Raw genomic sequence first — 18,948 nt, 5'->3', positions numbered from 1 at the left:
AAAAGGGAGGGGTGGGAGGAAGCTGTTTTTAAGATTTGATTTTATTTCTGATTATTCTGCTCTGTTTTGATGGGTAATAAACTAATTGCCCCAAGTCGAGTCTATTTTGCCCATGATGGTAACTGGTGAGTGATCTCTCCCTGTCCTTATCTTGACCCATGAGTCTTTCCTTCTCTCTCCTCTCCCCAGTTGAGGAGTGGCGTGATAGAGCAGCTTTGTTGGCATCCAGCCGGGGTTAACGCACCAGAGTACCAGAAGGAAAATGCTTACTCCCTTTCCTTTTCTTTCTTTTTTTTTAAATGCAACTCTGGCCCTCTTTGATACATATGTTGCTTCTATTCTATGCCTTTTGTGTCAACTCTTGTGTGCTGCTACTCTGTCACCTTATAAAAGAAAACAATGGGGAAATAGGAACTAGTGATCAAAGAAAAGTATGACATAAAACCTTGATATATACTTCTTTGAAAAGCTATCTGAAAAATATTAAATGTTTACTTGCTTTTGGGGTGTTTTGGTGAAATTCAGTTTTAAGGATCATATTCTGAGAAATGAAATCCCATCATGGAAACAGATAGACCATAAAGTATCACACAGGATAGGTGTGTATCCTGACAAGGGTTAGTGAAATACTGGGGAATACTAGTGTTTTTGTAAGCATTTTATAATGCATCTGTAAGAGTTTTGTCAGTATTAAAGCATGTAAACCTGCTTTTTAGAGAATTAGCAGGGAATATGCTGAGAACAGTTTGTTCATGGCTGTGGAATTCAGTTTCATTGTTTGCAGATCTCTGTTGTGCTCTTTGATTTCATGTCAACTTCTACCTCATGTTCTGTGAATTCTTCACAAACGTTGCTGATTAAATAATGGGGGTATCTGTGAACTTGCTTTTCAGTTTCAAGTCAGGTTTTGAGGTCCATGTGTTTCACAGTCTGTTGACTCCTTGTGTACTCAACCGATGGGGAAGTGAGGCTTTATTGTGAAAACTATTATTTTCTGTCTCTGCACTATACTTTTGGCATTGAAGGAAAGGCAGGCTGACCCAGCCCTGCCTTACTGGTATTATCAGCATGAGTGGGCTTGCACAGGCTGTGGATATTTTTTTTTTTAATCTCTACCTACTAAACATACATAGAATGAAAAAACTTTACAGAGGTAACAAGAAACTAACTCTCTTCCTTTCTTCTCTCTGTAGTTTGTTGCTCAGCCCAACTGCCAGCAGCTGCTCGCATCCCGCTGGTACGACGAGTTCCCTGGATGGCGGAGGCGACACTGGGCAGTGAAGATGCTGACATGTGTTGTGATAGGACTCCTTTTCCCAGTCTTCTCTGTGTGCTACCTGATAGCTCCCAAAAGCCCATTGGGGCTGTTCATCAGAAAGCCATTTATCAAATTTATCTGCCATACTGCATCGTACTTGACTTTTCTGTTCCTGCTGTTGCTTGCCTCTCAGCACATCGACAGGTCAGACCTCAGCATGCAGGGACCCCCACCAACCATCGTCGAGTGGATGATATTACCGTGGGTCCTGGGTAAATGTATTACTAAAGAAAATACAGTGAAAAGTATTTTTGACCCCTGTGGTTTTGCCAAGCATTCCTGAGGCAGGATACAACAGAGTTTGGTAATAAATTATTGACCTACTGAAGCAGGCAAATGGTCCATCTCCTCCAGTGCTCAGCAAGAGTAGTTGACAACGTAGACAAACAGTAGAGTTTGAAAATCCAGAGTGTCACCATCTGATAGATTAAAGTGAGGAAAAACAAAAGATATCAAGGGTTCCTTCCTATGACTATGCAGTGCCCTGAAACATATATATAGTTTTTCTTTTTACTATTGATTTTCTACAGACCAGAAATTGTTCTGGTTCTTGTAAGTTTCCATATTTTTAACTTGCTAGTCTACTTTATAAAAGGATCCCTTTGCCACAATAATTATTTTTCATGTATGGCAATGAGCCATAATGTAATTTCTGTAGTGTTATTACTAACCTTAGTTACCTACAGTATGCTTCTTTCTAAATGACAGACCCACATATTGCAAATAGTGATGATCAGCATTTTCAAGGGAGTATTTTTATTAAAATATGCACACAGATTATTTTTTTGGTGCAAGACCAGTGATGAGGACTTGTCACTCAATTCAAACCAAATATCCAGTATCAGAAGGAATAAGAAAATTCCCTAGCATTTTTAAAATGGAAAAAATAATTACCACTCTGTCCTCATAGTTTAAAATAAAAAATTCAGTCTGGAATTATTAAAAGTCTACTTTGTGTGGGCCATGTCATCATTAAACATGATTCTTCCATCCTGTGATCCTAGGATTATCCAAGGTGCTCCCTAACTTTGTCTGTCTACCCTGCCAGATGGTAATTTCTCTCAGTGTGCTGTGGTCTCTCCCCTTTTTCTTATTGTAAGAATCAACACAATTTGGACCAGGTCAGGGCAAATATATTTGTCTAAAATAAAAGTACAAAAGGAGGGACTTAGTAGTCTTGACTGCAAGAATTTAGGTTTGATATATTCATTAAAATTGTCATCACATAGGTTCCTGCACAAAATTTCAGAAATTTTGGTGGGATTTTGATACTGTTACTTCTTTTGGAGCTTCCCATTAAGATACTGTGTATTTTCCCTTTTTCCCAAACTTGTGGGTTTCTTTAGAGCAATAAAACTGTCAAGGCTTTTGGCCCCATTGATCCCATATAATTTACAATACAGTGTTGAATTCATAATACACTAGTTGGCTGTGCCTGATATTTTGGAGAACAATAATTCAGTGGCTTTTCCTCTATATGTACCTTGGTAGAGTGCTGTGGGAAGCAGGAGGCAGGTGTACATATGTTTTTCACTTAGAAAAACAAGTGTGCATGACTGAAAACCCTGTGTACACTTACTTGTCAGGCACCAGTCAGAAGGACCTGCCTTCCACAGGTGAACTGCGTTTTGGGATTTCTCCCATGGTAGCACAGCAGTCCTCACCACCAGCCTTCACTGTGAGGTGTGTTGTCCTTGGCTGGGTAAATATTTCTACTACATTAAAAAAGACAATATCCAAGATTATTGCAAAGAAATTATTCAGTCTGGGAGGTTTTCTAGACTGATATTTCTTACAGACAAGTAACTTCAGTAAGCAAGTTTCACATTTAAATATTAAAAGAAAAATTTCCTCCAGTTAATTTTCCCAGTTTTGTACCTTCAAGAAATGAGAAACCAATATAAAAGTTATTAGCTTAATATATTACTTCCTTAGAAATAAGTGCTGTAATACTGAGGAGAAGTAGGAGGCTCTTCTGTGCTGTGCCATGCCCAGAGGAGATGTTAGTATCTTTTCTGTCTGGCCTTCCAAAACAGCAAGTGGTCAGTATCTATTCGGCTTTCACAGTATCCGGAGGCTGAAGGATAATAAGAACAAATGCATAGCTGACACAAAGACCCTGACATGCCAAAGTGGATTTTATCATTAACCTGTCTTTTAACAGAGCTGAGAGAAAGAGGCACAATTTGAGAAGGGCAAGAGCTAGTTTCTGGTAAAGGCAATTCAAAAATTGTAGTGACTAGCTCCTCTCCAGAAAACACTCAGTGGGAAGAACCTCTATTGCCTTCAACCCCTGACATAGTTGTTTACTTAGGAAGATGTTTAAGTAACTCAGCATCCCAAAGCACTTGTTTGAAGAAGCTGTTAATCCTGAGAGTTATGGCGATCAAGATGACTATCATTTCTAAAGGCAACATTAATATTTTCGGTATAGACTCATATGGCCAGATTATGTCTGTGCTGAGCAAACCCTTCATCTGCAAGCAGTATAGGTCAAGTCAAGGGAGCCACTTCCATAAACAAAAATTCATGAGCATGGATGAAGATCAGTATTCTGATACCATGTGGTTAAATAGTTTGTAATTAATCTAGACTCTGCTGTTCAGGAAAACTGTGCCTTCCAAAATCTCTTTCATCCGAAATGATGTATTTTACACACTGATCTCTACTGTTTTCTAACTAGCAGTTTCCTGTTGCAGTTTCACATTTTCTGTGTTCAGCCTTCAGATTTTGGTTGCTGTAGTGTCTTAGCCCACCCAGATAATGAGGACTCAGATTCACCCATTGTAATCTCAGGCAATTCATTAGGTACCTAATTTCCCCCTACCAATGAAGGAGACACACATCTCCACAGGACATTTCAGCTCACAGCATGTGATGAACGTGTCTATTTCAGCTTTTTTGTTTGTATATTCAGGTCTTTTTCATGCTGTGGTTTTTTGTTCCATTGTTTTTTGTTGAGGGGGTTGGTTTTGTTCTTTTTGTTTTGGTGGATTTTTGGTTGTTCAGTTTTTTCAGTGTTTTTTGGTGGTGGTTGTTTTTCTAAAGGAATGAATCTCAGCCAAACCCTGCTCTTTTCCTATTCACGTACATACAAACTATAGTCTAGTCATCTTTTAATAAACCTGATATTTTTCTTAAGCCCTTATCAGTAAGCTAAGGTTTGTTTCCAGACTGCAATTTAGTTTGTTCTCTCATCTCTTCAAACCATAAAATTATGCAGTATCCTTAAAAAGAGTAAATGAAGCACTCTTCAAGGGAGACTATGTCTGAAGTACACAGAGATATTTTTGCATTTTCTGGATGTAAACAAAAAATTTTTTCATTTGAGTCAAAACTAGTGTGTCTCTAGGGTTTTAGTTCATCTCTGAAACCTGAAACATGACCATGTAAATACTTAACTGGGAAAGGATATCCTGGAGCAGCAACAATATGTCAAAACTATTAATATTTTAAACAATAGAATTTTTTTGTTTTCTTTTAATTCAGATAGCTGTGGATGTAGTTTCCATTTTAATACTATCTCTCTTAAAATTAAGAGAGGAAGAAAAGCTCACTGTTTCAGGTTTCTCATCGACATGAACTTCAGGACATATTTCATGCAATTTAAGTTTCAGGGCTGTCCATAATGACCTAAGCTCTCCGGTGAGCAAATAGTAATCAGCATTTGCCAACTACTATGTAACAGAAGGCTGAATGTGCATAATTAGCACATATTAAAAGTGTCACTAGAGTAGGAGGCTCAGAGGAAAAACTTGTATTGGGCTACATTTCCATGGAGACTATCGACTTTACATTTTAAAAGTCTCTTGAGGAAACTTCTGCATTAATTTTGTCTTTTACATGATTAGATGATTACACAAGTGGTGCTCCAGTATGTGGTGATTATCCATGGAACAGTAAGTCGGTGTTGCAAGGCTGTCATAACCTTAAGAAGTAGTTGTGGAAAAATTTCTCAGTAAGAAGAGTCAGAATCTCCTCTCCTTGCACTTAAACAAGTAAGAAACAAGCTTTGACTCATAAGGAAAATTAATTGTCTTCTTATTATTAGCTGTTGCTTCACACTACAGAAACATAGGCCTGTTTACTATATTTGAGAATCCCTCACCATTGTAAAATGAACAGGAAAATAAAGAATATCATGTTGGGAAAAAAATCAAGGAAGAACAGCTTTTTCCATCATCATATTCCCCATCCAGTTTCTGAGTATGCCCTGAGCATGATAGCAGTGATTCAGAGGAGAAATCAAATAAGACCCAACTTCAGCCTTGTGTGCCTTGACTGCAGCTCATGTAAGGATTATGTTGATCCCTGTACACTTGTCCTAGCTGTTCTTCTGTCCTAAACCATGGCCTCAAACCTAGCAGTGACTGTACTGTGTCCTCACAGTGGGCATTTGCTTCACCAGCAAATGCTAAGAAATTCAGAGAAGAAAGGCATCAACCAGAAAAATTAAGTGTTCGGTAGCTGAGGTTAAAAAGCTCCCTGCCAGATGTTCAGGGTGGCTGCAGCAAAGGACATTTTTTTGGCAATTTCTTTTGATGAGTTTTTCGCTCTTTTATGGTCATATTCAAATGTTCATTTTAATTGCATTGTTCAGAAGAATGCCTGAAGCAGGAATGCAGCTTTACTGGATCCCTTGAACAATGTGTTCCCCATGCTTTCTGTCAGAATGGTTTATGCTATTGGAGTACATGAATCTATAGAGAAGGTGGATGTTTGGGAACTGTGCAAAATTGCAAAGATTTGTGTTTAGCAAACTGCTGGTGGGATGTATGGGAATGTACGGTCTTGTCAGTCCTTAGCACAATGCACATCCAAACCAATGGCCCAGCAAAACACTTCAGAATAGCTGATCTTAGAGGTGACTACTACAGTGTGCATCATCATCTAAATTAGGTCAGGAAAGTGTTGTGTAAAAAATTAAACACTTAGTATGAACTGACATGTTTCAGGGAGCAGATATGGAGGGCAATATGGCTGGCAAGATGAAACAGTACATAACCAATAGTGACATATATAGCACAGAAGAGGAAAACAACCCCAGAGAAGGCAGGAACACAACTTTGCTTAAGGAAGGATAATGTACATAATGGCCACACAAGGTCATCTAGTCCAAACTACTGCTCAACACAGGCTAACTGCAAAGACAGATCACATTGTTCAGGTTCTTGTGCAGTCAGATCTTTAATTTCCCCAGGGATGAATATTTCACAGCCTCTCTCTCACAGTGCCTGTGTCTAGCAACTGGTAAACTTTTTTCCTGATACTAGTTGCAATCTCCCATGCCACAACATGAAACTATTATCTCTTGTCCTTCCAATGTGCACCTCTAGAACAAGTCTGGCTCCAGCTTTTCAGAACTAGCAGTTTCATTAGTGGGTGACAACACCAATACAGAATCACAGAATATTCTAAGTTGGAAGGGATCCACAAGGACCATCTCTTAAGGCCCATACAGGGATGAAACTTACAACCTTGGCAGTATTAGTACCATGCTCTAGCCAACTGAGCTTTGAGACTATTAACCGCCCATTAGTGTTCTCTTCTCTAGCCTGAACAAAATCAGATCCCTCAAACTCTTCTTGTACATCATGTCATCTAGCCCCCATTCAGCTTGATGGCCTTCCACTAGGTTCACTTCAGCCAGTTAATGTCTCTTTTTTTTTCAGTATTCCAAAACTGGACTCAGTAATGAAATTATTTATTTAAACATCAGGGGAGCCACTTCTTCTCCTGGATGCCTGTATCTTGCCATAATAGGACCTTTTACTTGATTACTGTTACTCAAGTTGTAAGTATTTAAGATAAATAATTTCTATATAGATTATTTTATTTTATTCTTTGGCTGTTGGTGATGTTGGCTGATACGTGGCTTTTTGTACTTTAAGACTTTTGTCTAGAATGGTCTTGTTATTTCCAAAATGGAGGCCAAAGAAAAGTGTTCTGTTTTGATTATAATAAAAAAAAGCCAGGTGACTTTTTCCTTCACAAGTACTTTTAGTGACCTGACACAGGACCCAGACACTGTGCACAGTTGTTCCCTTCACAAACAGCCATTTACCCACGGGAAAGCCAGACGTGTGTGTTTGATTTTGTGCATATTCTCCTAAAATAGTTGTACTCTGTTAACAAAATATGCCCCAGAGAATGGAAGCCCCTGGATTATGCCAGGATGCCTCTTATTACCTTCATATACCTTCAGCAGAGATGAGTTCATCAGTCCAGGTGTAAAACAGAAGAGCTTTTTTAAGCCTCGTCAATACTCACTGAATTCCCTGGAATGACTTTCCTTTGCTTCACTGAGCTTTAGATCATTAGCAGCCTGCCTCACTTTTTGTATCTGTGAAAAACTCTACATCACATAGCAGAGCAAAGTTGAGTTTGTCAGTTAAATGGTTTCACAGCCCAGCAAAAATATGTTCTCCAAGAAACATACTAAAAGGTTGTTGATCTTGGCATGCAGAGATTGACCCCAAGGAACCTCTTGCTTCCCATCACTTAATGGTAAGGAACAAAAATAGCACAGAGCAACCAACCTTTTGTGGGGAAGGTAAAGTCAAAATTAGCCAGGGACCCACAAAACTTTTTGAGGCCAAACATAGTTCAGGATATTGCCTTTCATATCTCTCTCTGCCAAATTTTGGTATTATTTTTCACAGTGAGACTTTAACCATAATTATAATTATAAACAACAAAAGGCAGTGTTCTAGACATGGCATAAATCTTTGTGAATTTCCACAGTTGCTGCAAAATTGTTTTTGCAGTTGCTCAAGTTTCAGTACAACATTGGGATTTAGACAGGCTGTGTCTAAGGTTTTTTTCAGTCTCGTGCAAAAGAAACAAACAACAAAGAAATAACTTCTCTCTGAAATCCGTTCAAAGGTGTTTTAGGTTCTAAGAGATGTGTTCCTTAAGAGTAAAATTACAGCTCTAGGTATCTATAGAGGATCAAACAGGATAGATCCAAATGTTTTCTAATTGAAAGTTATCCACCAGCACTAAAAGATACTGTGTTTAACCCAAGCTTTATTCAAAGGAACAGAGAATGTTTGTAAGAGTATTGAACTGCTGCCCTGCTCAGAGTTTCAAGGTTTGCCATCAGAGTCTTAATTTATGAAAATTAAGAAAAGCAGTTTCACATTTTTGAAAAGACATTTCAGTATCTGATATCCAAAGATTTCAAGACTGGAAATACAGCTTCAAAATCAAAATCTGTAGATAAATATCTAAAATAAAGGCTAATCTTATCAGTGTATATTTATTGATGCATCTACACATTGATCATATGCAGTATGTGATGTCTATTACTAAATTCTTAAGGATTTTTAAGTGTTACAAGATTTTTAATGAAAGATGTTATTTTTCTAAGAACGTTCTTATTTCAGTGCTTTTTGTTCTTCAGTAAGACGTATTTTCATTCTGTTGCTTTGAATAAAATTTAATTTTGCAATATGTAGGGTTTATTTTATAAGAAACAACTTTTTTCATTAATGTTCAGAAAATTTTCCTGCAAAAAAAATTTAGCTCAAAAATTCTCTTTTTTCTCCAAATTCATTTTATCTGATGAATTTTAGTTCCTTTCTTGCTTCAGGCAAACTGGACTTCAATCAAATGGTTGCAGTTGATCAGCTTGCATGGATAATAATTCACAATGCTTTACAAAACCTCTCCATGGTGTCTGTCATTCCCAGGGCTCCATGTGGTCTGTGGGATTTCTGCCCTGAATTTATCTTAATTTCATCCCATTAAAACCATGGGCATTTAATGAAATTTGTCATCTCAGTCTATTTCAAAATATCCATGCTGTTATTTCTCTTTTACTGCTCCAATATGTGGGTATAAACAATGCAGCAAGTATTTGAAAGCCTCACCCTCAACTTTCCAATTTAAGTCCTTGATTAATGAGGTGGAAGAGCTGCATAATGTTGATAATTTCCTTGTAAGTGGCAATAAATGATAAGAGCATGGAATAGATAGGTGAGGGTCTAAGAGGCAGGTGTTAAATCTGGCTGGTGTGGAGAGATAGCAAAGACATAGTTGGAGCAAAGAGACAAATGGAAATAGCAAAGAATATCCAGCTAAACTAGTGAAATCTGCCCTGAGTGGAATTATTTCAGCTAAATACAGGCATCTGGAAGTTAGACATCTGTTTTAATTAAGCCTGATCCTCCATGGCTCCCTTTTTAGCCAGTGAGAAGACTGACCCACCTGCAGATGACAGGATTATTGCCTTGGAGATTCTTGTTTCCTCCCAGGGAGGTAAAGAGGGCTTTGGGCAAGCAACTTGTCCCCCGCCTGTTTAAAGGTTCTTGCTTTTAGATCTACTCCCTGTCTTTCACTGGTTTCTCTTAGCAGTTTTTCCCCAATACCTGTGTGCAGGCTGGCAGTGTCCCCTCTGTTTTGTTGAGATGTCACCTTTCTTGCTTCTGAATATGTAGCTCTGACATGAGCTCTGTCAGTTTGCAGCAATGTTGCTGCTTTGGCGCATTAATAATCCGGCAGTGCCTGGACTCGATCTCTTTCCTACCTGTAGAAGTGCCTCTATTAGACAGTCTTGTCGCTGAATGTCTTCTCTTCTGTCATGCAGGTTGTGTTTGGAAATGCCTGAATGACCTCCTTGCATAATCAAATCAGGTAGTATCCAGCTATCCATAAATCTTCCAAGTAGAAAAGTGTACAAGGTCACAGAGATAATGCTGCTCTGATCTCTGGATGTATTTTTCTTCAAAAAACAAAGCAAGCAAAACAAAACAAAACAAAAACCACAAAAAACAACTACCAAAAAAACCCAAAATGAAACAAAACAAAACCAACCAAAAACCACATAGATTTTCCAAGTCTTTTCCTGATTCTCCCAGTGACTGTAACAGAACAAAATTGGCATGTTTCGTCAGATCCTGTGGAGGTAAGAGTGGTCTGACTTCTTCCCCCCCAGACATTTCCTTCTTGTAAAAAGATAGTTCTGATCTACAACAAAATTGCAAGGCCTCTGGCTGCGTGAGCATAAATTAAGCCTAAACAGCACAGCTGGGAATCCCTGAGGTTTGTTGTTCAGAATACCTTCATTGCATAAGCTCACCAGGCCTTAGAGACATCTTCAGCCTTGCATAAAGGCTCTGGGATTTCAGGGTACACTTTTCTAGGATAGCCCTTCAGGCGCACTTGGGAGGATTTACAGAACTCCGGAGGGTCTGGTTCTTCCAGCATTCATTGCCCCACCTGAGCCCCTTTAAGGATCCCTAGCCATGGAGACCTGGTAGCTGCAAAGACTCCGATCTCAGCTATCATGGTGAGATTGCCCTGGAGTCGTGAATTTGGGCAATCAACCTTAGGACTTGGTACCAAGATTTGCTTTCAAAAATACATGTATGGGAAGTTCTCCTGTGCATACATGGAATGTGTGTCTTTCACAAATGTAGTATCCATCCATCCATCCATCCATCCATCCATCCATCCATCCATCCATCCATCCCTCCATCCATCCATCCATCCATCAATCCATCAACATAGCTTCAAGTTGTCTGGAGTGACGTAGGATCTCAGAAACTGTATTTATATATTGAGTTTGGACTTAGATGCTTTGGCTGGCAAGAAGAGTAAACTATCACATCTCCATCACAGCCAGCAAAATTACGGGATTTTCACTTCTCCATTACAATTTGAAAAAAACATGCATCAGGATGTACATAAAAGTTGTCTTGAACAAAGAAAATAATTAGAACTACCACCTTAAAGATGTCAAAGTATACTCAGAACTTTCAGCTGCCAAATGACTTCCAAATTTCTGGTAGCTTGGATTAGTTGTGTTTCTAATTCAAAATGATTGAATTTACAACAGCCATATACTCTCTTCAACTATTCTATAATAGGTCAGTATTTCTCTGTTAATGTCAACTTTAAAATTACATTTCACTTTCTGAAGCTCAGGAAGTGCTTGGGGAAACAGTCTGGCTTTTCACACAAAACAGATCAAATGCAGCAGCATTAGTCAGCATTTCTTTTTCAATCTGTACATAATCCTATTATATTTTAGGCAGTGCTGTCAAAGCATATAATGCTGAGCAACAGTCTTACAGAGAACAGCCCCGTTGCAGTCTATGTCAGTTCACGTCTTTGGCTGGTTATGAACCATAGATGATCTTGGCAGAAGGCTTTAATTAACTTAAAGGCTCTTGTTTAAGCATTCTTCTTATTTTTCATCCCAACCTATTACTGCTCTCTTTTCAAACCATATTTTAAAGAGAATCCTTAACTCTGACAAGTTACAAAAAAGTTTATTTCATTCTATGAATGTGTGTATTGATTTCTGCAAAGCCTTTTTATTTGGGGATCTTCCATCAATGCAGCTGTTTGCTTTCTGTGCCATAGCAGTCTTGCCAATGTCAAGATCCTGCAACTTTTAAGTGAAAATTTATTAAATGATAAAGAGCAAGGCACTGGTCTGTGACACTGAGGCTTAGGAGCCATATCTGTATTACACAAACTTTGGCTCTGAGCCTGGATCCAGGTCCTCTCCTGCAGCACAGTGGTGATTTTTCTCTGCTATAATGCAAGTGGAGCAGGGGTGATTCAGAGTAATGTCTGAAATGTGAATGGGATATAGCAGCACACGAAACAGCTGCTTTTATGACCTAACGATGGTTAGGTCTTAAATAGTTATGCCTGAAAGGTAGTGGAAGAACAAGCAGGGACATTTGCAAGTTCACGGGCTGTGTGATGAAGGATGGAGAGGACTGTGGCGAGAAGGGGGAGGCAGATCTGCTGTCACCATTTTCATACTGCAGTGTCACGAGTTACCAGGTCTTTGAAGAGTAAGTGGTTAAGTCATTTCACAGGCTGAAATGGGCAGGCATCTAGGAGCCTGCCCTGGTAGCCTTGTGAAGGTGTGTTGCCTTTGTGGTGGCACTTGGGCAGCTAACAGCAGTTAGCAGCCGTGTGTGCTGTTAGTGGATGTTGAGCCGTGCCGTGCGATCATGTCCAGCTGTTCTCCCACTGTTACTCAGCACAATTGATTGCACCTTTAAAATAAGTGTCCACTTTGTAACAGTGCTGCATTTTCTGTGTTAGTTTTATCTGATACACTACAGATAGAGTTGCAATCTGCCTGTCTTGGCTGTTGTAGGCAGTAAAATGGGCCTATCCCACTTTGCTGTCTACATGTTTCCAGCATGGTCCTTCCTCAGAGTGTGTTGCCCCAGGTCTGCAGAATGCTGAAATGGTGATGGCAGCATGACTGAAAATTAATCCTATGAAAATAAAAATTGCTGGATCAGTCAGATCATTCAGATACTCCCGAGGCTTGTGATTATTGGTGATGACACACACAAACAAGATGGGACCATGTGTCTGAGGTTTGAGGGTGAAGTTAGTGAGGAAGACGTTTCCTTTTGAAAGCAACCAAGGGACAGAAAGACCAAGCCAATACACTACAAAATTAAACTATAATAACTCAAAAACCTACCTGGCACAAACAAGAGTAGACCAGAAATTACTTCTTAGGGATCACGTCTGCGAAAAATCACACGTTTTCCATCTGGTCAGCCAGAAGACCATTGAGAAAAAATGTTAAGTTTTAAGGAGAATTAAGTTCATACTAAGGAAATGCAGAACCACATAGGCCCATGCAGAAGATCTGTTTAACATTCTAAAAAACCAGGTGAAGAAAAGCCATGCTGAATTAACTGTGTCTCAACACCAGTATGTGAGATTTGCCTTATTTTTGGAATTTTGCCCTTCTAATGAGCACAAAGAAATTCCTATAAGAAAATAATTAACTGTGAAAAATTAAAAGCTGTAATGGTATTGTTATCAAAAATCTCCATAGATAATGTGAAATATGCATCTAAATATTCCATGTTGTCTTATTAACATGTTATACAGTAATGTGGAGTACCTTCTTCAGAGTGGTTTTAATTTTTATAGCATTAAAGAGGCTACCCACAGTTGTCTCTGAAGCTGTTAAACCAAGTTCATGTCAGACAACTTGCAAGATTTCCCACTTGGATTGAATATTTCTGCTTCACTGTGTCTAGCACAATGTGTGCTCTGCACACCTGAAAACAGTTTCAATTCCTTCATGTCCCAAAGGAAGGTATCAACAAAAACTTTCTTCTGGAGACACTACTCTTTCATATGGAAAAGGGAGACTTTAGTTCAGCATTGACAATAACAATAGAAATTCTCTTCCTTATTGTGTGGGTTCCAATCAAAATAAATTGTGTTGGATTGACTTCTGCAGTCATAAATTTTCCAGTTTGAAATACATTGCATCAGTTGCCAAGGACTGAGTTGGCATTGGTAACTTATTTTAAGACCCTTTTTATACTTTTTAGGATACAATGAGAAAGAGATTGAAGAGAACCAAAGAAACTGTCCTTATACAAGCAGATTACTTTTTTTTTTTTTTTTAGTGGATTTTGTGTGACAAATTAATTCCGGAAACATTAGCGTAAAGATGAAATTTCACCTACCTAGATGTGTAATTTAGAGCACTTAGCCACTTTCCCTTTACACTTGATGTGAGGAGAATCAATCTATCATGAGATAAGTGTCTAGAATAGTCACAGCCTTTCTTACTTAATATTCATACCTAATGAATTGTGTTCTATTTGCAGGTTTTATCTGGGGTGAAATTAAACAGATGTGGGATGGTGGACTGCAGGACTACATTCATGACTGGTGGAACCTCATGGATTTTGTAATGAATTCCTTGTATTTGGCAACAATCTCTTTGAAAATTGTTGCATTTTCAAAGGTAAACTTTTTTAAAAAAAAGAGCAAAAGTTTTAAGATCAATCGAATCAGGCTTCTTCAATCTTTCTTTTGTGTTTGGAGGTCCTGAGGCTTAGCAATGCAAGAGATGTATGATGTGCTCTGTGAATCTTCTGCAGCAAAGACAGGAAGCTAGACAAGCATAAGAGCAAACAAAACATTGTGTTTTATGCTTTTTTCTTCTTGGCCCATGCAATCTTTTATTTTGTCCTGAACTGTCATACTGTTAATTTCTTGAAAAACTAAAATTGCCTGTAATATTTTATAATGTTTGCATAAAATTATGTTTTATATTAATCTTTGACTTTTTTTCAGTGACAAATTATTGCCCCTAAGACAATTTTACACAACTTTCAGACAGGTCTACTGGCAAAATACTTAGTCAAAATTGGTGGGGGGAACTAAAGAGCAAGATTTTAATTTCTTTTGAAAATTTATGATAAGTGCAACATGAAAAACTAAAATTGAAGGGGATAAAATGGTCACTCGAGGCTGGGTATGTTCATTTTTTCATTCTTCTCATGGACTTGTTGTGAATAGTCTTTTATTTCTGCTGTATCTTCCAGCAGAACAAACCTTCTTTCCAAAGGCATAGAACATGTTGTGTAAACATTTTGTGTATATTCAACATGAATATGTAATGTGATAGAAATTCCTCATAAATGAGATATTTTGAGCAAAAAATGTGAAAGGAAATTAAAGCATTTTTTAGCATTTGTCATAGAGTTCTTATCACATCCAAGTAAAGATAAGCCCATTTTTACTGGCCACTGGGATCTGCATTGTACTTCAGCTTTTTCAAGTTCCCTGCTGCCAGCAATAATTTATAGTTGCAATAATACTACCCTGTATGCATGGAAGAAGAGTCTCTCCTCTGCTAAGATACTTTTGACTGGGACAAGGAGAGAGCTGTCAAGTAGCCAGTTATGGCTTTCCCTCCTCAAGCAGCAGCTGTTCTCATTGCAGTCCTGCCACAGGCTTAGAGGAACTTAGGGACTCTAATTTATATCATCTTGTGTCTGTTCACAAAGGTCCATGTGTCAGCTGGTCAGGAACAGGGATGAACAAAGACCTGGGATGTGTTGACACACCAGCTGTCTCCTTTGACAAAAGGTTTCTGACGTGCTGGGCCTCTGGCTGCAAACCTTTGGAAGTTTTCTCACTCAAAGAAATTTGGAGCCTGAAAGAGAAAGGTGCTCCAAAGTGTGGTGAACTGTCATTTAAAAGCTAATGAAATGCCTTTTTACGCACAAAGATGCCTTATCATAAAGTGACTAAAAAATAAGTAGTCGTTTCACTGTCCCTTGTAACAAAGCAAACAGTTCATTGAAAATGGATGTTTCCAAAGTATTGGAGATGGCCAATTATTCACTTCAGAATAATATTAATTAGAAGACATTATAATCCTTTCATCTCCCAAACAGCTTCTGTTTACAGTAATGGGATTCCAAGGTGACAGTATTTGGGATAATGGGCATCCATTACTCTCCAAATTAGTGCTTACATTTTAATGATAATGAATACAGTGCTTAAAAAAGCTGTGCTAGTCAACTGGAACACATGATGAAGTAATGAACAGAGGAATACAAGTGTGATTTAATACCCAGCCACATTCCTTCAAATGCCTACAACAGAGTTCCTTGCCACTATGCCAGATGAGATTGAGAGGATGCCAAACATAACCAGTATGTTTTGATATAAAGCTTTAATTCTCTTTTCCTGAGCATTGCAAGGTTTTTCTAAGTTACAGCTGTTCTGTATTTATTGAACCAAAGATCAGTTCTCAGATTTTTTCTATCTTCTATAGATCAGTTCAAGCCACCTAAGAAAACATTTTAACCAACTCCCTTGAATAAAATTATGAGTGCTCCCATGCTACTCTCCTGTGTGATAAATATTCCCAGAGTAAAATATAGTGTTTATTGCCCGTTTCAGGCTCTCTGGCTGATGCAGTAGTTAAGTAGATGGATAGTAGTTAGAGTAGCTGATGGGGTAGTGTAAAATATACCAAAATGTATAATTTCAGGATGAGAGGACTGCAAAGTCAAAGTTATTGGTTTCATTGCCAGTATTCAAATATAATGAGGATATCTTATAATTTTTGAGGGTCTATGTTTTTTGTCTCTGTATAAACATGTTAGGTCTTCCTAAATTATCCAGTATTTCCACTGAAAATGCTCTCTCCTCCATAAAAATATCATCATAAATAGTGCATTGTCACAAAATTTTTAAAGTACAAAATGACGGATTTTAAGCAACTCATTTGTTTTGATGGAGGGTTTTAGGTAGAAATGATTATGCATTAAGAAAAAATGTTAAACTTGAGCATTGGACCTAGTGCTGCTTGTTTCCAATTTTGCTAGAAATAACATACAATTTCGTATTGCTGATAATGTGCTTCAGCCACTGACATGAAGATCTAGTAGGGAAACAAATTCCTATGCAGGGCAAGAACTCTGAAGAGTATCTAAAGTACATTATTTGTCTCAACATTTACTGGCTTAATGATCACTGTGTCAGGTCTACTTTGTTCAGTAGTAAATAGGATTCTATATCCCTCCTGCCACCAGCTCTGCAGAAGCTAACATCTTCTTGCATGCTTGCATTGTAAAATGGTTTTGATGGATATTTTACCAGATTCACAGACTAAATGTCCATTTACATAGGAAGATTAACACCTCTCCACCCCTGAGAAATTATGGACTTGATTCCTCAGTGTAATTACCATTTTAAAGCTCTCTGCTAGGCTATCCTTCTGCCCCCTTCCTACTGCTGCTCTGAAATTCCACATAATGAATGCAAAGTTTGATGCATACATTTTAAAATAGGAAGAGCTCATATTTACATATGACCTTTCAGGAAAGGATTTAAAGTACTTTTCCTGAAATGAATATTACTTAACTTGTCTTTTTGTGACCAGAAACAAAGGGATCATCTGAGACCAAGGTCCAACAGCCCATTAAACTTTCAGGTAGCCTGATCTACATGTCTGTTTGATCTTGGTGCTTCCAGGAGATCTAGAGTTCATGTCTTTTGTTTTAATGAGAAAACAGTGATCACTCAGCTTTTTTCCTCAAAAATGGTTCAGATATAGAATTTGCATTTGAATTCCTTTGAGTAAGGATCAAGAATTATTGTCTTGTATTCCCTGTCTGACATCTCAAAAGCATCATATATTTGCCTTGAAACTCTACTGTTTATGTGCTGCTCAATTTGTTTTCTGCTCTTCTTAATTTTCTATTTATGTGCCATGTAAATTTCCTTCAACCACTGAGCCAATAATAGGTGTTATTTAATCAATTTAAGTGATGATTTGCTTTTTTTCATGTCAAAAAGTTGTGTTTTCATTTCAAGTGGGGCCAGAAATTCATCAGGGTCACCAAACAGAGGACTGCAGAGTATCAGCGTCATGATTTACACCAAATTCAGTGCTGCTATGTTTTCTCTTACCATTTTCCCTTCCCTAGAACAATAATCATTTATTTATCCTGTGTAAAACAGAAGGACTTCAACAAACATGAGTGAGAGAACAAATACTTCAATTCTCCATGGTTTGGCTTGTTTGGGTCTGAGATACAGTTTTTATTCTTTTTTCTTTTTTTTTCACTGTTCCTGGTTATACCTAGTCTTTTTGCTACTCTTCTGTATTTGCCTTTTCACATAAAAGTTGCTTTGTTCTCTAGGGTTTTATCTTTAATATTTCTAGATTCCTTTTCAGCATTCTCTGCTCTAATTAGTGGAATCAATAGGGATTGTTGTTAGAGACCTCTTATACTCATTATTTTCTTTATATTATTTGCTGTCTTCTTACAGTTAGTGTATTTCACTGATAATTTCCAAAATTATCTCTCAGGCCTTCACCTTTCTCACTTTTTTCTGCCAAGTACTTCCAGTCTCTTAAATTATGTTTCTTCAACGCTAAAATAACAGCCATCCCTCTCTGTTTACAGCCCTGACACCTCTTGAATTCTATCCAAACATGCAGAAAGCACTTGGGCCCAAAAAAGGAAGAGTCAGTTATGCCAAAATATCACAGTTGTGCCTTTGATTTCCCTTTTACAAATAAAAGGTCATTGATCTTTTCTGAATGTTTCAGCAAATTAGTTTTGTGTCTTGATCCAGGACATCATAGGCAAAGTCCTTTTTCCTCGTCTTTCTGCTTAACATCATTTCTTGTAGAAAATGTGACATTGGGTACATCTTGCAAGACTACAGCTGTAAGACAGTCTATCCCCTTTCCCAACAGTCAGTGAGGAGAAAATGAGAAAGTTAATGAACAACTCACCTCTGTGGGATATTTGCTTTCCCACTACTCTAGAAATTCTCATTTCTCTTTGCTGACTGTAAAAGTAGGTGACAGAGTGCAGATATGACTGTCCACACCTGATTTGTTAAACTTGATCCTTGCTCTCTTGGTATATCGTGTGCTATACTTATTCAGTGTCCTGTAGTTCCATGTATTTCTCAGAAGGGTATTTCCTTACATCTCCCCACTTCTGTAACTTCCCTGGAATCTGCCACTACTTGCCCTCACATAAAATATGCCTGCAGTTTGATGCTTTTGATTTTCTATCAAAAACTCAATCTCTTCCTAATTTTATGTATGTTCTTTACATTTCTCCATGACTATGTTTTACTTTATTATCCCAACACACCTTGTGTCCCTAATCTGTGTATCTACGGCACTGTTCAGTACCAATCTTAGCTTGTACTAACAATTATTCCTAGTTATTTAATAGGTGCAAGTTTTCAATTGTGAGGGTTGTAAAGTGCCATGAGAATTTGCAGTAATGTGCTTTTATATCTTAGGTGTTGTCTCCGGTAACTAAATTCTGTTTTCTACTGCCTGTTTTTCA

At 38.0% G+C, this 18,948-nt stretch overlaps 1 protein-coding gene across 1 annotated transcript in view; it reads left to right on the top strand.

Moving 5' to 3' along the window:
• The window catches only part of TRPC4 (transient receptor potential cation channel subfamily C member 4), a gene marked incomplete at its 3' end in the record, with an annotated part of 131,090 nt that overhangs the window by 93,183 nt on the left and 18,959 nt on the right, over positions 1-18,948 (top strand). The window contains exons 4-5 of the mRNA XM_082279309.1: positions 1,194-1,530; positions 13,936-14,075. Coding sequence (XP_082135435.1) covers positions 1,194-1,530; positions 13,936-14,075 — 477 coding nt within the window. The remainder of the gene's footprint in view (positions 1-1,193; positions 1,531-13,935; positions 14,076-18,948) is intronic.

The sequence above is a fragment of the Coloeus monedula genome (genome assembly GCF_965178545.1).
Source record: "Coloeus monedula genome assembly, chromosome: 3".
NCBI classification, from domain to species: Eukaryota; Metazoa; Chordata; class Aves; order Passeriformes; family Corvidae; genus Coloeus; species Coloeus monedula.
This window is presented reverse-complemented; position numbering and strand designations above follow the sequence as displayed.